Raw genomic sequence first — 17,525 nt, 5'->3', positions numbered from 1 at the left:
TACTGTGTGAGAAACAGACCCCAGTGTGTGGGTGAGCGGTAAGAGTTGGGGGGGGGGAATCGATGGGAGTGTACTGTGTGGGAAACAGACCCCAGTGTGTGGGTGAGCGGTAAGAGTTGGGGGGGGGGAATCAATGGGAGTGTACTGTGAGAAACAGACCCCAGCGTGTGGGTGAGCGGTAAGAGTTGGGGGGGGGGGAATCGATGGGAGTGTACTGTGTGGGAAACAGACCCCAGTGTGTGGGTGAGCGGTAAGAGTTGGGGGGGGGAATCGATGGGAGTGTACTGTGTGGGAAACAGACCCCAGTGTGTGGGTGAGCGGTAAGAGTTGGGGGGGGGAATCGATGGGAGTGTACTGTGAGAAACAGACCCCAGTGTGTGGGTGAGCGGTAAGAGTTGGGGGGGGGGGAATCGATGGGAGTGTACTGTGTGGGAAACAGACCCCAGTGTGTGGGTGAGCGGTAAGAGTTGGGGGGGGAATCGATGGGAGTGTACTGTGTGGGAAACAGACCCCAGTGTGTGGGTGAGCGGTAAGAGTTGGGGGGGGGAAATCGATGGGAGTGTACTGTGTGGGAAACAGACCCCAGTGTGTGGGTGAGCGGTAAGAGTTGGGGGGGGGAATCGATGGGAGTGTACTGTGTGGGAAACAGACCCCAGTGTGTGGGTGAGCGGTAAGAGTTGGGGGGGGGAATCGATGGGAGTGTACTGTGAGAAACAGACCCCAGTGTGTGGGTGAGCGGTAAGAGTTGGGGGGGGGGGGAATCGATGGGAGTGTACTGTGTGGGAAACAGACCCCAGTGTGTGGGTGAGCGGTAAGAGTTGGGGGGGGGAATCGATGGGAGTGTACTGTGTGGGAAACAGACCCCAGTGTGTGGGTGAGCGGTAAGAGTTGGGGGGGGGAAATCGATGGGAGTGTACTGTGTGGGAAACAGACCCCAGTGTGTGGGTGAGCGGTAAGAGTTGGGGGGGGGAATCGATGGGAGTGTACTGTGTGGGAAACAGACCCCAGTGTGTAGGTGAGCGGTAAGAGTTGGGGGGGGGAATCGATGGGAGTGTACTGTGAGAAACAGACCCCAGTGTGTGGGTGAGCGGTAAGAGTTGGGGGGGGGGGGGAAATCGATGGGAGTGTACTGTGTGGGAAACAGACCCCAGTGTGTGGGTGAACGGTAAGAGTTGGGGGGGGGGGAATCGATGGGAGTGTACTGTGTGGGAAACAGACCCCAGTGTGTGGGTGAGCGGTAAGAGTTGGGGGGGGGAAATCGATGGGTGTGTACTGTGAGAAACAGACCCCAGTGTGTGGTGTGAGCGGTAAGAGTTGGGGGGGGGGGGGAATCGATGGGAGTGTACTGTGAGAAACAGACCCCAGTGTGTGGGTGAGCGGTAAGAGTTGGGGGGGGGGGGGAAATCGATGGGAGTGTACTGTGTGGGAAACAAAAGAGATTCATGTGGAATTGGTGTAATCAGGTGCTTGATGGACAATGTACACCCTGTGGGCCAACGGGCCTGCCTCCATGTTGTGTGTCCCTACGACTCCTACCACAGACTTGATGCAAGGTACGATTCCAAGAATCTGTGTGTTTTCCCCCGATGTACAGTAACTTCAGTTTTACCAGGACCTTTAACGTCAGACACAGTGTAAAATTACAACATCAAGGTTAGTCTCTGCCTTTTCTCCTCTACAGAGACACCTACCTGAAAGTAACCGGTGATATTTTTCCCATTAAAGCATATGCAGTCACACTCTGAATGTGAAATAAGATTCCATCAATAAGGAGCAGAACCACAACGTCTTGATTAAAACTGAATTCATGGCCATGTCTTCCTAGGACTGGAATATCCTACAAGAGGAAAAGAATAGGGTTAGCTATCTTTAGAAAGGCAAACAAGGACTGTAAATGACCTGCCCAAGCTGAATCTCATGATCCTAGAAATCAAATGAGGACAGCATTCAGCAACATGAACAGGACTCATTCTTGTTGAACAAGGCAGCACCGCTTACTAATACTACAGAATAAAAATTCCAAAGGAAAACATACCCCATCACGCTAAAAATCTATCCCTTGATCAAAACAAAAATATTATTTCTCTCTTTGCATAACTTCCATTCCATAATACAACAACAAAGGGCTTTGTAAATAAAGATGTTTAAACACTTGATGATTCACATAAAAGACACTGCAATCAGGTTAAATTTTTTCTATTTTTCAGACATATCCAGGATAAAAGTCTTTCCTGTAAGAAAGGCCCAACTTGAACTTGAATTTATTAGCAGTGGATGAAGTGTTCACTGTGCTCAAGTGGTAAGTATTTAGGCATGGTATATAACTACAGGGTGGTGTATAGGGTGTCCAGGGAGGGGCAGCACCTCTGCTGAAGGGGCTTGTCGTGTCCATTTTGGGACAGTGCACATACCTTTGGTCCCCACTGGACACTCAGCTCTCACCTGTGGCTCCAGGTTGCTGTCTGCATGTGACAGCAGCCACACCCGTTTAGATGGGTGGGTTAAATCAGGTGAGGGTAGCCGGCAGGCCTCATACCACCCTGAGATGGGGGCATGCCTGTCCTAGCACGTGAAGTCAGCTCTGGTGGACTGGGCAGATGAGATCTAGTGAGATTCAACAGCCTGACAGGGGGTTCTGCAAAGCTCCGTGGAGAGCAAAGTGCATAACAAAAAACAGAAGTAGTCATGGTCATCCACTGCAACCAAGGAAGATCCCAGTTGTGACAACTACTCGCACCACTGGACCCAGACAACTAAAGTCAAAAGAGTGGAAATGCCCCAAGTGCAACGGCTTTTTCACTTTAAAAACTCTCCCACACAGGTTTCCTGTCATTGTTGGACACCCACCATAACTACAGAACACGGTAAGGGCAGTATAATGATGCGAAAATTGTTCTGCTACCTCATGGCTCTCAAGATCCAGTTCGAATTCCAATATCAGCTGTTGTTCATGTCGATTCACCTGTGTGCTTCAGGTTCCTTAGCCCAAAGATGTACTGATAAGGTTAAGTGGCTCCTGCAAATTATGCCTGACTGTTGGGACTTAGTGAAGAGAATTCAGGAGAAAAAGATAAGCCGATGAGCATTTGAGAATGAAGATGCAGGGCTACCGGGAAGTATGGAGCGCAGGAAAGGACTGTTGGAATTACACTGTTGGGTGCCAGAATGCACCTGATTGGCCAATGGCCTCCTCCTGTCTTCAAAGTAAACTGTACGTTTTAATAAAGAGGGTAATCACACATCCATTTCAGCCGGCTGTAAACTGGATCCTCTTACCAGAAGGAAAATCCATGCTGGAATTAACATTATCACTGCGGCAGCACTGGTAAAAAACTGTAGTTCCGGTGGCCTGGAACCAAAAGGGAAAGTGTGAGAAAGCAAGGAATTATGAAGGCTGAGTCTCCAGTAGATTGGAGGCTGCTCTACTGCTAATTTCACAATGGAGAACACGATTACAATATCATAAGTTCTTACTAAAATTCAAAATTACAAGTGGAGACTGGTGGCTAAAATCACTCAACATGTTTTCAGGATTATATGTGGAGGTGATGTGATGAATTGTAACGATGATCCCATACTTGTTAATAGGTGTTCAGTACAACCATGGAGCACAGCTCCCTCCTCAACAAATTTCCTCCAGGTGCATCTATTAAGTTCAAAGTCTTCCCATAGGGAGCAAGTGACCACTGTGAAAGGAGAGACTGAACAACCAAAGACCCAACCACTAACCACAACCACCACTTTCTCATGTCCACACTGCACCAGAAAATGTGGATCCCAGATCAGCTTCTACAGCCACCTGGCGGCCCACCAATAGTCAACCCCTACAACCACCTGAGGGGTCAGCAATGGACAACCCCTACAGCCACCTGAGAATCCACCAATAGACAACCCCTACAGCCACCTGGCGGCCCACCAATAGACAACCCCTACGGTCACCTGAGGACCCACCAATAGACAACCCCTACGGTCACCTGAGGACCCACCAATAGTCAACCTCTACGGTCACCTGAGGACCCACCAATAGACAACCCCCATGGACACCCGAGGACCCACCAACAGACAACCCCTACGGACACCCGAGGACCCACCAACAGACAACTCCTACGGACACCCGAGGACCCACCAATAGACAACCCCTACGGACACCCGAGGACCCACCAATAGACAACCCCTACGGACACCCGAGGACCCACCAATAGACAACTCCTAAGGACACCTGAGGACCCACCAATAGACAACCCCTACGGTCACCTGAGGGATCAGCAATGGACAACCCCTACGGTCACCTGGCGGCCCACCAATAGACAACCCCTACGGTCACCTGAGGACCCACCAATAGACAACCCCTACGGAGAACATCTCACTCAACTCAAGTGAGCTCACTGCTACTATAAACAACAGCTCTCTCTCAATAAGGAAACAGTTTGTCATTCTGTACAACCGAGGTATTTACACCATTTATTCTATTAATGGGAAATTCTGGGGATCTTATCCCTTGTCTGAAATGTAGAGCACTGTCAGTGGATATTTATATTACATCAAATGTGTTAGATCTGACAGTTTAATTGTCATTTACTTTACAGTTTAACAGTTAATTACCAGCTTGTATGTTATATAATTACCTTGTACATAAGTAACTGCTTACTATGATTCCTAGTGGCAATAGTATACACATACAGTTTAATGTGCCTCTAGTGGTTATACACAAAGTATAATTCTGGAAGCTTCTTTGTTCTATATTAAGTGAATAACTGTTTTCTCATTGGTTAATTTTTACTGCAGTATTGAATAAGTATTTTCTAATTGGTTTATTATCTATAGACCTGATTAGAATTTTTCTTATCTGTGGGTATGTAATTGTTTTTAGGTTCACTTTGGGATTGGCTTGCATTTTACAATCTGACCCTCAGGTGCGTGATGCTACAATACTGACAGCACATATGATAGGTGGTAGTAATGAAAAATATCACATAAATCTCTACGGGATACCATGATAGCACAATGCCATTACAGCTCGGGGCGGAGTTCAGAGCTCAATTTCAGTGTCCTCTGTAAGCCAGTTTGTATGTTCTTCCATCTCCTCAGGGTGCTCCGGTTTCCTCCCACAGTCTCAATATGGACTGGGATAGTAGTGGTTAGTGCAATGCCACTGCAGCTCAGGGCATCAGAGTTCAATTCCAATGTCATCTGTAAGGATATCCTCCACGTGGAATGTGTGGGGTTTCCCCGGGTGCTCAGATTTCTTCCCACAGTCCAAAGATGTACCAGTTAGTGGGTTAAGTGGTCACTGTAAGTTGTCCTGTTTCTAGGCTGGGGTTAAATTGGTGGATTGCAGGGCAGTGCAGTGCAGAGTAGTAGGCTAAGAGGGCCTGTTCCGTGCTGTATTATTAAACACAATAAAATTAAAATATTTTCTAACTTTCTTAGTTTGAGGTCAAAGTTGTAGGCCTCAAAGTTCTACATTTGAAGACTAATGCGCTTTTCCTGCACTTGGCATCCAGTTTATCAGGGTGCTTTACATATAAACAAAATGAACTAAGGACAGCAGCCCTGCAGAAACACTGAGCAAAAATAACAGGTCATCAATACACCCCCGTACTCATTCTCTGTCATTAACAGGTCAACAATATACCCCTGTACTATTCTCTGTGTTAACAGGTCATCAATACACCCCCATACACATTCTGTGTTAATAAGTCATCAATACATCCCCGTACTCATTCTGTGTTAATAGATCATCAATACATACCTGACCTCATTCTCTGCATTAATAGATCATCAATACTCCCCCATACACATTCTCTGCATTAATAGGTTATCAATACTCCCCCATACACATTCTCTGCATTAATAGGTTATCAATACTCCCCCATACACATTCTCTGCATTAATAGGTTATCAATACTCCCCCATACACATTCTCTGCATTAATAGATCATCAATACTCCCCCATACACATTCTCTGCATTAATAGGTTATCAATACTCCCCCATACACATTCTCTGCATTAATAGGTTATCAATACTCCCCCATACACATTCTCTGCATTAATAGGTTATCAATACTCCCCCATACACATTCTCTGCGTTAATAGATCATCAATACTCCCCCATACACATTCTCTGCATTAATAGGTTATCAATACTCCCCCATACACATTCTCTGCATTAATAGGTTATCAATACACCCCCATATACATTCTCTGCGTTAATAGGTCAGCAATACACCCCCATACACATTCTCTGTGTTAATAGGTTATCAATACACCCCCACACACATTGTCTGCGTTAATAGGTCAGCAATACACCCCGTGCACATTCTCTGCGTTAAACCAGGAACCTGAACAAACCAACACAAATGGAGATACATTTTAAAAAGCAAAAGTAAGCTGGAGAAGTGCACTGGTGAGAGGAAGGCTTGAGAAAGAGTTAGCAAACATAGGAGGAAAATGCACCTGTTCAAACTACATTATTGCACAACTATTCCTATTGAGAAACTATAATCATGCCGAGCTGATCAAACCAAAATTACTTAAAAACTTACGAGAACTTATACTTGTCTCCACTGAGCAACTTCTTGGAGAACACATTCTGTAGACTAAAAACAAAGCATTAGCACAAGAATATGTAAGAATATGCATGCAAGTGCCAGTAAATTTTCACAGATATGGTAGCAATCATTTTCTGTTTGAGAAATCTAAGGTTTCAATTAAATAATGGTCCAATATTGTATGATTACACCACAACCACATACAACACATGACGAAACACAGGTACCCAAGAGCAGTGTTTGGAAATCTCATATCAAAAAATAATACCAAAGCTGATAAATCCCAAGGACCTGATGATCTATGCCGCACAGTTTTGTCGGAGAAGGTAGCTTCAGAGATAGTGGATGATATAGTCATCTTTGTAGTTCAAAAGATCATTGAATTTTCTTATGAGTGGAAGGTCAATACTTACAACAAGAGGGAGAGAAAATAAGGAGCTATCTCTCATTTAGCTTAACATCATAAGGAAAATCATGGAAGCTACAACATAGGAATATTATGTTGAGCTGAACCAACCAATGCCTATTGGTTAGCTGACAACCAATCCTAGGCTGACTTTCACTGATTGGGATCTGGGGTAGTGTTCTTAATGAAAGATGAGATCAGGGCGATAGTGAGATGATACAAGATCGAAGGAGCAGAATGTTGAATCCAAATGGATTGAGATTAGGAATAGTAAAGGGGAAAAAAATCACTGGTGGGAGTTGCCTATTGCTTACCAAATAATAATATTACAGTAGCACAGGCAAACAGAGAACTATATGAGGCATGTAAGAATGGAACAGCGGTTAACTTGCACATAGATTGGGTGAATCAAGTCAGTCAAGGCAGTCTTGACGAGGACTTCATAGACTGCATCCATGATGGCTTTCTTAAACAGCATGTTACTGAATCTAAAAGGGAACATGCCATCTTAGATCTGGTCCTGTGCATTGAGACAGGTAAAATTAGTGATCTTGTAGTTAGGGATCCTCTTGGAAAGAGTGATCACAGTATGACCGAAGTTTTCATATAAATGGAGGGTGCAATAGTTCAATCTAAAAACCGGTGTATTATGCCTAAACAATGGAGACTACAATGGGATGAGGAAGGATTTGGCTAGTGTAGACTGGGAACACAGGCTATATGGTGGGACAGTTGAGGAACAGTGGAAGACTTTCAAACAGCTTTTTCACAGTGTCCTACAAAAGTATATTCCTGATAAAAGCAAAGATGGTAAGGGTGGGGAGAGCCAGCCTTGGACAACTAAGGAAATAAAAGAAGGCCTCAAACTATAAGCACGTGCATACAAAGTTGCCAAGAGTAGTGGGAAACTGGAAGACTGGGAAAACTTTAAAAAGCAATAAAGTACCACTAAGCGAACAATAAAGAAAGGGAAGCCAGATTGTGAAAATTAACTAGCACAAAATATAAAAATGGATAATAAAAGTTTTTTTATAATGATGTAAAGCAGAAAAAGGTGGCTAAACTGAATGCAGATCCCTTGGAGGATGAGATGGGAGAATTGATATTTGTTGATGAGGAAATGGCCGAGGCTTTGAATGACTATTTTGTGTCAGTCTTCGCGGTGGAGGACATATCTAACATGCCAAAGAGAGATGTTATGAATGTGATGGGAGGTGAGGACAATAGCTATCACTGAAGAGATAGAGCTCAGAATCAGAATCAGGTTTATTATCACCGGCATGAAACGTGAAATTTGTTAACTTAGCAGCAGCAGTTCAATACAATATGTAATTTAAAAAAAGAAAAATAAATAGATAAGTAGTGCTGAGCAAACTTGTGGAGCTGAAGATAGATAAGTCTCCTGGTCCTGATGGAATGCATCCCAGGGTATTGCAAGAAATGGCAGAAGCTATAGTAGAGGCTTTGGTGATGATTTACCAAAATTCTCTGGACTCTGGGCAGATCCTGGCAGATTGGAAGAGGGCAAATGTCACGCCACTGTTCGAAAAAGGATGTAGGAAAAAGGTAGGTAACTATAGGCCAGTTAGTTTAACATCTGTAATTGGGAAAATGCTTGAAGCTATCATTAAAGAAGAAATAGCGAGGCTTCTGGAAAGAAATGGATCCATCAGGCAGATGCAGCATGGATTCAGTAAAGACAGGTCCTGTTTGACAAACTTACTGGAGTTCTTTGAGGATATAACGAGCACAGTGGATAGAGGGGAACAGATTGACATTATTTACTTGGATTTCCAGAAGGCGTTCAATAAGGTGCCACATAAAAGGCTTATCCATAAGATAAGGATGCGTAGAGTTGGGGGTGATGTATTAGCATGGATAGAGGATTGGTTAACTAATAGAAAGCAAAGAGTTGGGATACATGGGTGTTACTCTGGTTGGCAATCAGTGGTGAGCGATGTGCAGCAGGGGTCGATGCTGGGCCCGCAACTGTTCACCATATACATTAACGATCTGGAAGAAGGTCCGAGTGTAGTGTATCTAAGTTTGCTGATGATAATAAATTGAGTGGAAAAGCAAATTGCGCAGAAGATACGGAGAATCTGCAGAGAGATATAGATAGGTTAAGTGACTGGACAAGGGTCTGGCAGATGGAGTACAATGTTGGTAGATATGAGGTCATCCACTTTGGAAGGAAAAATGAAAGAGCAGATTATTATCTAAATGGTAAAAACTACAGCATGCTGCTGTGCAGAGGGATTTGGGAGTGCTTGTGCATGAATCACAAAAGGTTGGTTTGCAGGTGCAGCAGGCTATCAAGAGGACAAATGGAATATTGGCCCTCATTGCTAGAGGGATTGAATTTAAGAGCAGGGAGAATATGCTGTAACTGTACAGGGTACTGGTGAGGCTGCACCTGGAGTACTGTGGGCAGTTCTGGTCTCCTTAACTTGAAGGATATACTGGCTTTGGAGGCAGTGCAGAGGTGGTTCACCAAGTTGATTCCAGACTATGAGGAGAAATTGAGTCACCTGGTACTGTGCTCTCTGGAATTTTGAAGAATAAGAGTTCTTAAAGAAACATATAAAATTATTAAGGGATAGGTAAGATTGAGGCAGGAAAATTGTTTCCACTGGTAGGCAAGACCAGAACTAGGGGACATAGCCTCATGAATGGGGGGAGTGGATTTAGGATGGAGATGATGAGGAACTGCTTTTCCCAGAGAGTGATGAACCTGTGGAATTATTTGCCCCAGGAAGCAGTGAAGGCTACCTCAGTAAGTATATTTAAGATGAGGTTGGATAGATTTTTGCATTGTAGGGCAATTAAGGGTTCTGGGGAAAAGGCAGGTAAGTGGAGATAAGCCCATGGTCAGATCAGCCATGATCTTATTGAATGGCGGAGCAGGCTCGACAGGCCAGATGGCCGACTCCTGTTACTATTTCTTACGTTCTTATGTTCTTATGGTCATTAGTCCAAACAATGTCTTGAATATTCCTGGGTAAATTGTCATGCTTTGAATTGTATAGTTGAGTTTTGGGTTTCAGGTTTGTAGTGACAAGGTCTTACTGAATAATTTGGTATACTGAATAAACAGGTATACAAAATTATGAGGGGTATGGATAGGGTAAATGCAAGCAGGCTTTTTCCACTGAGTTTGGGTGGGACTACAACCAGAGGTAATGGCTTAAGGTTGAAGGGTGGTAATTTTAAGGGGAACATGAGGGGGAACTTCCTCGCTTAGAAGGTTGTGAGAATGTGAGTGAGCTGCCAGCACAAGTGGTGCATGTGAACTCGATTTCAACGTTAAAGAGAATTTGGGATAGGCACATGGACAATAGGGGTATGGAAGGCTGTGGCCCTGGTGCCGGTGACGGGAGTAAGCAGTTTAAATGGTTCCGGCATGGACTAGATGGGACAAAGGGCCTGTTTCTGTGCTGTACTTCTCTATGACTCAAATTTTTAGAGTTACGGCTTTTTCCAACTTCCTGGCTTCGGATCTCATCAGTAGTTACAGGCAAGCAAACAGAACAAATTGGCTGTGAGGTGCTGTATTATGTTGGCATGGCAATTTCAGTAGAAGGCTTACGCACAATTCTATTGCAGTAGGAAGGTCAATTTGAGGTGGCACAGCTAAAGTTAATCAAAACCTTGACCAGCAGGTTATCAGTGAGTCCAATGACGTTGGTGTCAAACACTGAACAAAACTAATAGGAGCCAATTGTTGCGTCCATGAACCAACTTCCAATTCAAAGCTGCTTTGGGAGTTACGTTGAATCATGGTTAAAATATTACGACGACATGTTCTGGGTGAAGTTTGCCAGTAAAGACCACTCGTGAAAGACATGCACTTTGCTCTGAAAATTGGGTCCTGATAAACATGCATGACGAAACTGTCTAACAGCTAACAAGCATTTTTGGAGATCAGTTATTTCTCTTCAGCGTTCACTAAAGCTTATTAAACACAAAGCTGATGAATTCATCACATATGCTGGTGTCATCAGTCGTGAATGTGAAAAATTCAAGCTAGGTAATGTGACTGAATCACAATTCAAATGTCTGATTTTTATTTGTGGACTTTAGGCACACAACGATGCAGATATTCGCAAACTGCTCCTGACAAGACGAGCAAAATCCTGATATGATTCTACAAGCTGTCACTCAAGAACATCATTGTTTAATTAAACTGAAACACGATTCCAACTTGGTCAAACAGAACCATGTCAATGCAGTTTTCAGTGGCCCAAACATTATCACTCAGCAGGTCTCCAAGCGGCCAAGCACAGCTTGTTGGAACTGTGGTCCATGGCATTATGCAAGAAACTGCCAATATAAGAAACATATTTGCAGCAAATTCCAACACACTGACCACAATGAAGTATTTTGCCGTCCTTCACTATCTTCTAAGCCAGTCAAGGTTGAGGTAGATGTTGTACCATTCTAATGACGCTGTACATCAACTGTGGACTCCTGCCTAATGGCTGGAGAGAGAATTCCATGAACACTTTGATCAAAAGCACTGAGACAACTCTACCAAGGTCACCCAGGCATCAATTGAATGCCCTCCACCTCCACAGACAAATCCATTAAAATTCTAAATTTCACGGATGATACGATTGTAGCTGGTCTCTTCTCAAATAATGATGTGACCTTCTATCAAAGAGAGGCAGACAGCCCTACAGCATGGTGTGCTCATAACAACTTGGAGCTTAATGATATCAAGACAGTGGAAATGAGGATTGACTTCTGCTGACAACTCCCTTGGAAATTAATGGTCAGGCTGTTTCTGTGGGGAGTCATTCAAATTTCTGGGGACCATCATTACCAATACATTGAAGTGGGACAAAAACATCATGTTCATCACTAGGAAAGCTCAGCAGAGACTGTTCTTCCTACACCAGCTTAGGAAACTTAATATCTCCGGGTGTATCCTGATGAATTGTTACTCAGCCATCATAGAGAGTGTTGTGAGCACCTCTATCACCGCTTGGTTTCCCGCCACCTCCTCTCTCTCAAAGTCCAGGCTGCAGTAAGTGGTCCAGTCGGAGAAGATCAATGGTTGTCAGCCACCAACATTAAAAGACCTGTTCATTGCCAGAGCAAAGAAAAGAGCAGGAAAAATTACTGCTGACTCCACCCACCCTAGCAGTCACCTGTTCACCAAATTGCCATCAGGGAGGGGCTACAAGTTCATCACCACCAGGGCATGTCATCTCCGAAGCTTCTTTCCTGTAGCTACCCAACTTCTCAACAAAACTCACTCAGGTGTAATACCCTAACTGTCCCTGTACAACATCCATTAAATGGTCTTTCCTGCTCTCCTTGTTCTGTTGATAATTATTGAGTCTGTTCATCGCAAATTGTTGATTGCTCGTGGCTGTTTGCACCATTGTCTTGTAAATTGTTAGTTGCTGTTGTGTTGTCTGTTATGGTATTGTTTTTTCTTTGATGCTCGGCACTGAATCACAATCAATTCTGGTATGGTTCACATGCTGGCAATAAAGTGATTCTGAAAGCCCTGGCAAGAAGCTTTGTGTACTGGCTGGTGTAGACAAAGATATCACATCAGTATGCAAGCAGTGTACTCAGTGCTCTATGGCAGCAAAAGTCCAAGTAGAGTGGATCCACAACCATTTAGGTACAAACAGGAACAGGTAAGAAATGGTAAAACTGCACTATGGAAGGTCTCGGGCCTGGCTGTGAAAGGAGGAGGGTTGGACATGGGGCTTGCAAACCCATCCCATAAAAACACAGAGCTACAGAAACACCAACGGAAGCTCCAAAGACCTCATCCCTGGGAGAGGAAAGATCTTCACCTAGAAGACATATAGATGGACTTCTCCAGGGGACAACTTCAAAGACTAGCCCAAGAGAGGATCCTGACAAGCTGCTGATGGCAGTCTATGCCCCAGTAGAGGTGATGGGATTAAGAAGAAGAAGAAATAATAACCCGGCAAATGTCAACCAACAGCCATGGATAAATATACAAAAACAAAACCTTGAAAATTGTGAGGATGACAGGACACAGAAATTTACAAGGATGTTGCCAGGACTTGAGCACCTGAGTTATAGGGAAAAGTAGAACAGGTTAGGACTCTATTCCCTAGGGCGTAGGAGAATGAGACCATAAGACATAGGAGCAGTATTAGGCCATTCAGCCTATCAAGTCTGCTCTGCCATTCCATCATGAGTGATCCAGGTCCCACTCAACCCCATCCACCTGCCTTCTCATCATATCCTTTCATGCCTTGACTGATCAGGAAACTCAGCTTCCACCTTAACATATGCGCATGGACTTGGCCTCCACTGCAGACTGTGGGAGAGCATTCCACAGATTCACTACTCTGGCTAAAAAAGAAATCCTCCTTACCTCTGTTCTAAAAGGTTTTGAGGCTGTTCCCTCTAGTTCTGGATACTCCCTCCAGAAGAAACATCCTCTCCACATCCACCCTATCTAGTCCTTTCAACGTTCGGTAGGTTTCAATAAGATTCCACCCCCCAACAAACATTCGCCTAAATTCTAGTGAGTACAGGCCCAGAGCCACCAAATGCTCCTCATATGTTAACCCCTTCATTCCCAGAATCATCATGAACCTCCTCTGGACTCTCTGCAAAGACAACACATCCTTTTTGAGATACAGGGCCCAAAAACTATTGACAATACTCTAAATGCGGCCCGACTAGTGTGTTATAAAGCCTCAGCATTATCTCTTTGCTTTTATATTCTATTCCCCTTGAAATAAATGCCAACATTGCATTTACCTTTAGACCATAAGTCAAAGGAGCAGAAGTAGGCCATTCGGCCCATCGAGTCTGCTCCACCATTTTATCATGAGCTGATCCATTTTATCCTATTGAGTCCCACTGCCCCGCCTTCTCACCATAACCTTTGATGCTCTGGCTACTCAGATACCTATCAATCTCTGCCTTAAATACACCCAATGACTTGGCCTCCACTGCTGCCCGTGGGAACAAATTCCATAGATTCACCACCCTCTGACTAAAAAAATTTCTTCGCATTTCTGTTCTGAAAGGGCGCCCTTCAATCCTGAAGTCATGCCCTCTCGTACTAGACTCCTCCATCATGGGAAACAACTTTGCCACATCCACTCTGTCCATGCCTTTTAACAATCAAAATGTTTCTATGAGGTCTCCCCTCATTCTTCTAATCTCCAAGGAATACAGTCCAAGAGCGGACAAACGTTCCTCATATGTTAACCCTCTCATTCCCGGAATCATTCTAGTGAATCTTCTCTGTACCCTCTCCAACATCAGCACGTCCTTTCTTAAATAAGGAGACCAAAACTGCCCACAGTACTCCAAGTGAGGTCTCACCAGCACCTTATAGAGCCTCAACATCACATCCCCGCTCCTATACTCTATTCCTCTAGAAATGAATGCCAACATTGCATTTGCCTTCTTCGCTACTGACTCAACCTGGAGGTTAACTTTAAGGGAATCCTGTACGAGGACTCCAAAGTCCCGTTGCATCTCACAACTTTGAATTCTTTCCCCATTTAAATAATAGTCTGCCGGTTTATTTTTTCTGCCAAAGTGCATAACCATACACTTTCCAACATTGTACTTCATTTGCCACTTCTCTGCCCATTCTTCCAATCTATCCAAGTCTCTCTGCAGACTCTCTGTTTCCTCAGCACTACCGGCCCCTCCACCTATCTTCGTATCGTCAGCAAACTTAGCCACAAAGCCATCTATTCCATAATCCAAATTGTTGATGTACAATGTAAAAAGAAGCGGCCCCAACACTGATCCCTGTGGAACACCACTGGTAACCGGCAGCCAACTAGAATAAGATCCCTTTATTCCCACTGTTTCCTGCCAATCAGCCAACGCTCTATCTACGTATGTAACTTTCCTGTAATTCCATGGGCCCTTATCTTGTTAAGCAGCCTCATGTGTGGCACCTTGTCAAAGGCCTTCTGAAAATCCAAATATACAATATCCACTGCATCTCCCTTGTCTAGCCTACTGGTAATTTCCTCAAAAAATTGTAATAGGTTTGCCAGGCAGGATTTTCCTTTAAGGAATCCATGCTGAGTTCTGCCTATCTTGTCATATGCCTCCAGGTACTCTGTAACCTCATCCTTGACAATCGACTCCAACAACTTCCCAACCACCGACGTCAAGCTAACAGGTCTATAATTTCCTTTTTGCTTCCTTGCCCCCTTCTTAAATAGCGGAGTGACATTTGCAATCTTCCAGTCTTCCGGAACCACGCCAGAATCTATCAACTTTTGAAAGATCATCGCTAATGCCTCCGCAATCTCCACAGCTACTTCCTTCAGAACATGAGGGTGCATTCCATCTGGTCCAGGAGATTTATCAACCTTTAGCCTATTCAGCTTCCTGAGTACTTTCTCTGTTGTAATTGTGACTGCGCACACTTTTCTTCCCTGCCATCCTTGAGTGTCCGGTATACTGCTGATGTCTTCCTCAGTGAAGACTGATGCAAAGTACTTGTTCAGTTCCTCTGTCATCTCATCTCCCATTACAATTTTTCCAGTATCATTTTCTATCGGTCCTATATCTACTCTCACCTGTCTTTTACTCTTTATATACTTGAAAAAGCTTTTAGTATCCTCTTTGATATTATTTGTTAGTTTCCTTTCATAGTTAATCTTTTCTCTCTTAATGACCTTCTTGGTTTCCTTTTGTAAGGTTTTAAAAACTTCCCAATCCTCTGTCTTCCCACTAACTTTTGCTTCCTTGTATGCCCTCTCCTTTGCTTTAACTTTGGCTTTGACTTCTCTTGTCAACCACGGTTGCATCCTTTTTCCACTCGAAAATTTCTTCTTTTTTGGAATATACCTGTCTTGCACATTCCTCATTTCTTGCATAAACTCCAGCCACTGCTGCTCTGCCGTCTTTCCCGCCAGGGTCTCTTTCCAGTCAACTTTGGCCAGTTCCTCTCTCATGCCACTGTAATTTCCCTTACTCCACTGAAACACCGACACATCAGATTTCAGCTTCTCTTTTTCTAATTTCACAGTGAACTCAATCATGTTATGATCACTGCCTCCTAAGGGTTCCTTCACCTCAATCTCTCCAATCACCTCCGGTTCATTACACAATACCCAATCCAGTACAGCCGATCCCCTAGTGGGCTCAACAACAAGCTGTTCTAAAAAGCCATCTCACAGACATTCTACAAATTCTCTCTCTTGAGATCCAGTGCCGACCTGATTTTTCCAATCTACTCGCATGTTAAAATCCCCCACAATTATCATAACACTGCCGTTCTGACAAGCCTTTTCTATTTCCAGTTGTAATTTGTAGTCCACATCCCTGCAGCTGTTTGGAGGCCTATAAATAACTGCCATCAGGGTCCTTTTACCCCTGCTATTCCTTAGCTCAACCCATAAAGATTCTGCACCTTCCGATCCTATATCACCTCTTTCTAATGATTTAATATCATTTCTTACCAATAAAGCCACGCCTCCCCCTCTGCCTACCTTCCTATCCTTCCGATACACTGTGTATCCTTGGACGTTCAGCTCCCAGAGACATGCATCCTTTAGCCAGGTCTCAGTGATGGCCACAATATCATACCTGCCAATCTGTAGCTGTACAACAAGATCATCCACCTTATTCCTTATCCTTTATAACCACAGGCTCAACCTGTAAATTAACTTTCTGGGAGCCTTGCACGAGGACTCCTTAAGTCCCTCTGCATCTCTGATGCTTGAACCTTCTCCCCATAAAGATAATATGTCCGCTCTATTGTTCCTTTAACCAAAATGCATTATCGTATATTTCCCAACACTGTATTCCATCTGCTACTTTTTGCCCATTCTTCCTACCTGTCTAAGTCCTGTTACAATCTCATAGCTTCCTCAGCACTACCTGAGAGGAGATTTGATAGAGATATACAAAACTATGAGGGGTATAGATAGGGTAAATGCAAGCAGGTTTTTTCCACTGAGGTTGAGTGAGACTGGAACTAGAGGTCATGGGTTAAGGGTGAAAGGAAAGGAAAACTCTGGAGATGCTGAAGACAGTGTAGCACAGCGTCTAAGCTGGGTTGGGGGCTGGCCAGTGTTTCATCAGTGGAATGACAATCTGGATTACGTACATGCATATATTCATTTGTGAACTGCTGAGGACTGCTTCTTGGTGATAACACCCATGCACCACTGATTTACAGGACAAGTCACTAAGGGAATTGCACTATATATATTTTTTTGTGTGGATGTGTGTTTACTTGCTATGCGCTATACGTGCCTCGAGCTGTGTGTGACTGTTGGTAATGTGTTTTGCTTTCAGTTGGTTGTATTTATGAGTGTTCATGTATGGGTGACTGATAATTAAACAAACTTGAACTTGAAATGTTTAAGGGGAATCTCAGAGGGGGCAGTGAGAGCATGGAATGAGCTGCCAGCTCCCCCTCTGCCTACCTTCCTATCCTTCCGATACACTGTGTATCCTTGGACGTTCAGCTCCCAGAGACATGCATCCTTTAGCCAGGTCTCAGTGATGGCCACAATATCATACCTGCCAATCTGTAGCTGTACAACAAGATCATCCACCTTATTCCTTATCCTTTATA

At 44.1% G+C, this 17,525-nt stretch overlaps 1 protein-coding gene across 2 annotated transcripts in view; it reads right to left on the bottom strand.

Annotated features, from left to right (window-relative positions):
• The window catches only part of LOC140188685 (solute carrier family 35 member E2A-like), a 42,022-nt gene that overhangs the window by 3,754 nt on the left and 20,743 nt on the right, over positions 1-17,525 (bottom strand). For both annotated transcript variants that reach the window (XM_072245193.1, XM_072245194.1), the window contains 3 exons: positions 6,547-6,600; positions 3,277-3,349; positions 1,692-1,837 (listed from right to left, as the gene is read on the bottom strand). In XM_072245193.1, coding sequence (XP_072101294.1) covers positions 1,692-1,837; positions 3,277-3,349; positions 6,547-6,600 — 273 coding nt within the window. The remainder of the gene's footprint in view (positions 1-1,691; positions 1,838-3,276; positions 3,350-6,546; positions 6,601-17,525) is intronic.

Source organism: Mobula birostris, chromosome 27, assembly GCF_030028105.1.
Source record: "Mobula birostris isolate sMobBir1 chromosome 27, sMobBir1.hap1, whole genome shotgun sequence".
NCBI lineage: Eukaryota > Metazoa > Chordata > Chondrichthyes > Myliobatiformes > Myliobatidae > Mobula > Mobula birostris.
Note: the sequence above shows the minus strand (reverse complement) of the source record. Positions and strands in the feature narration are given on the sequence as shown.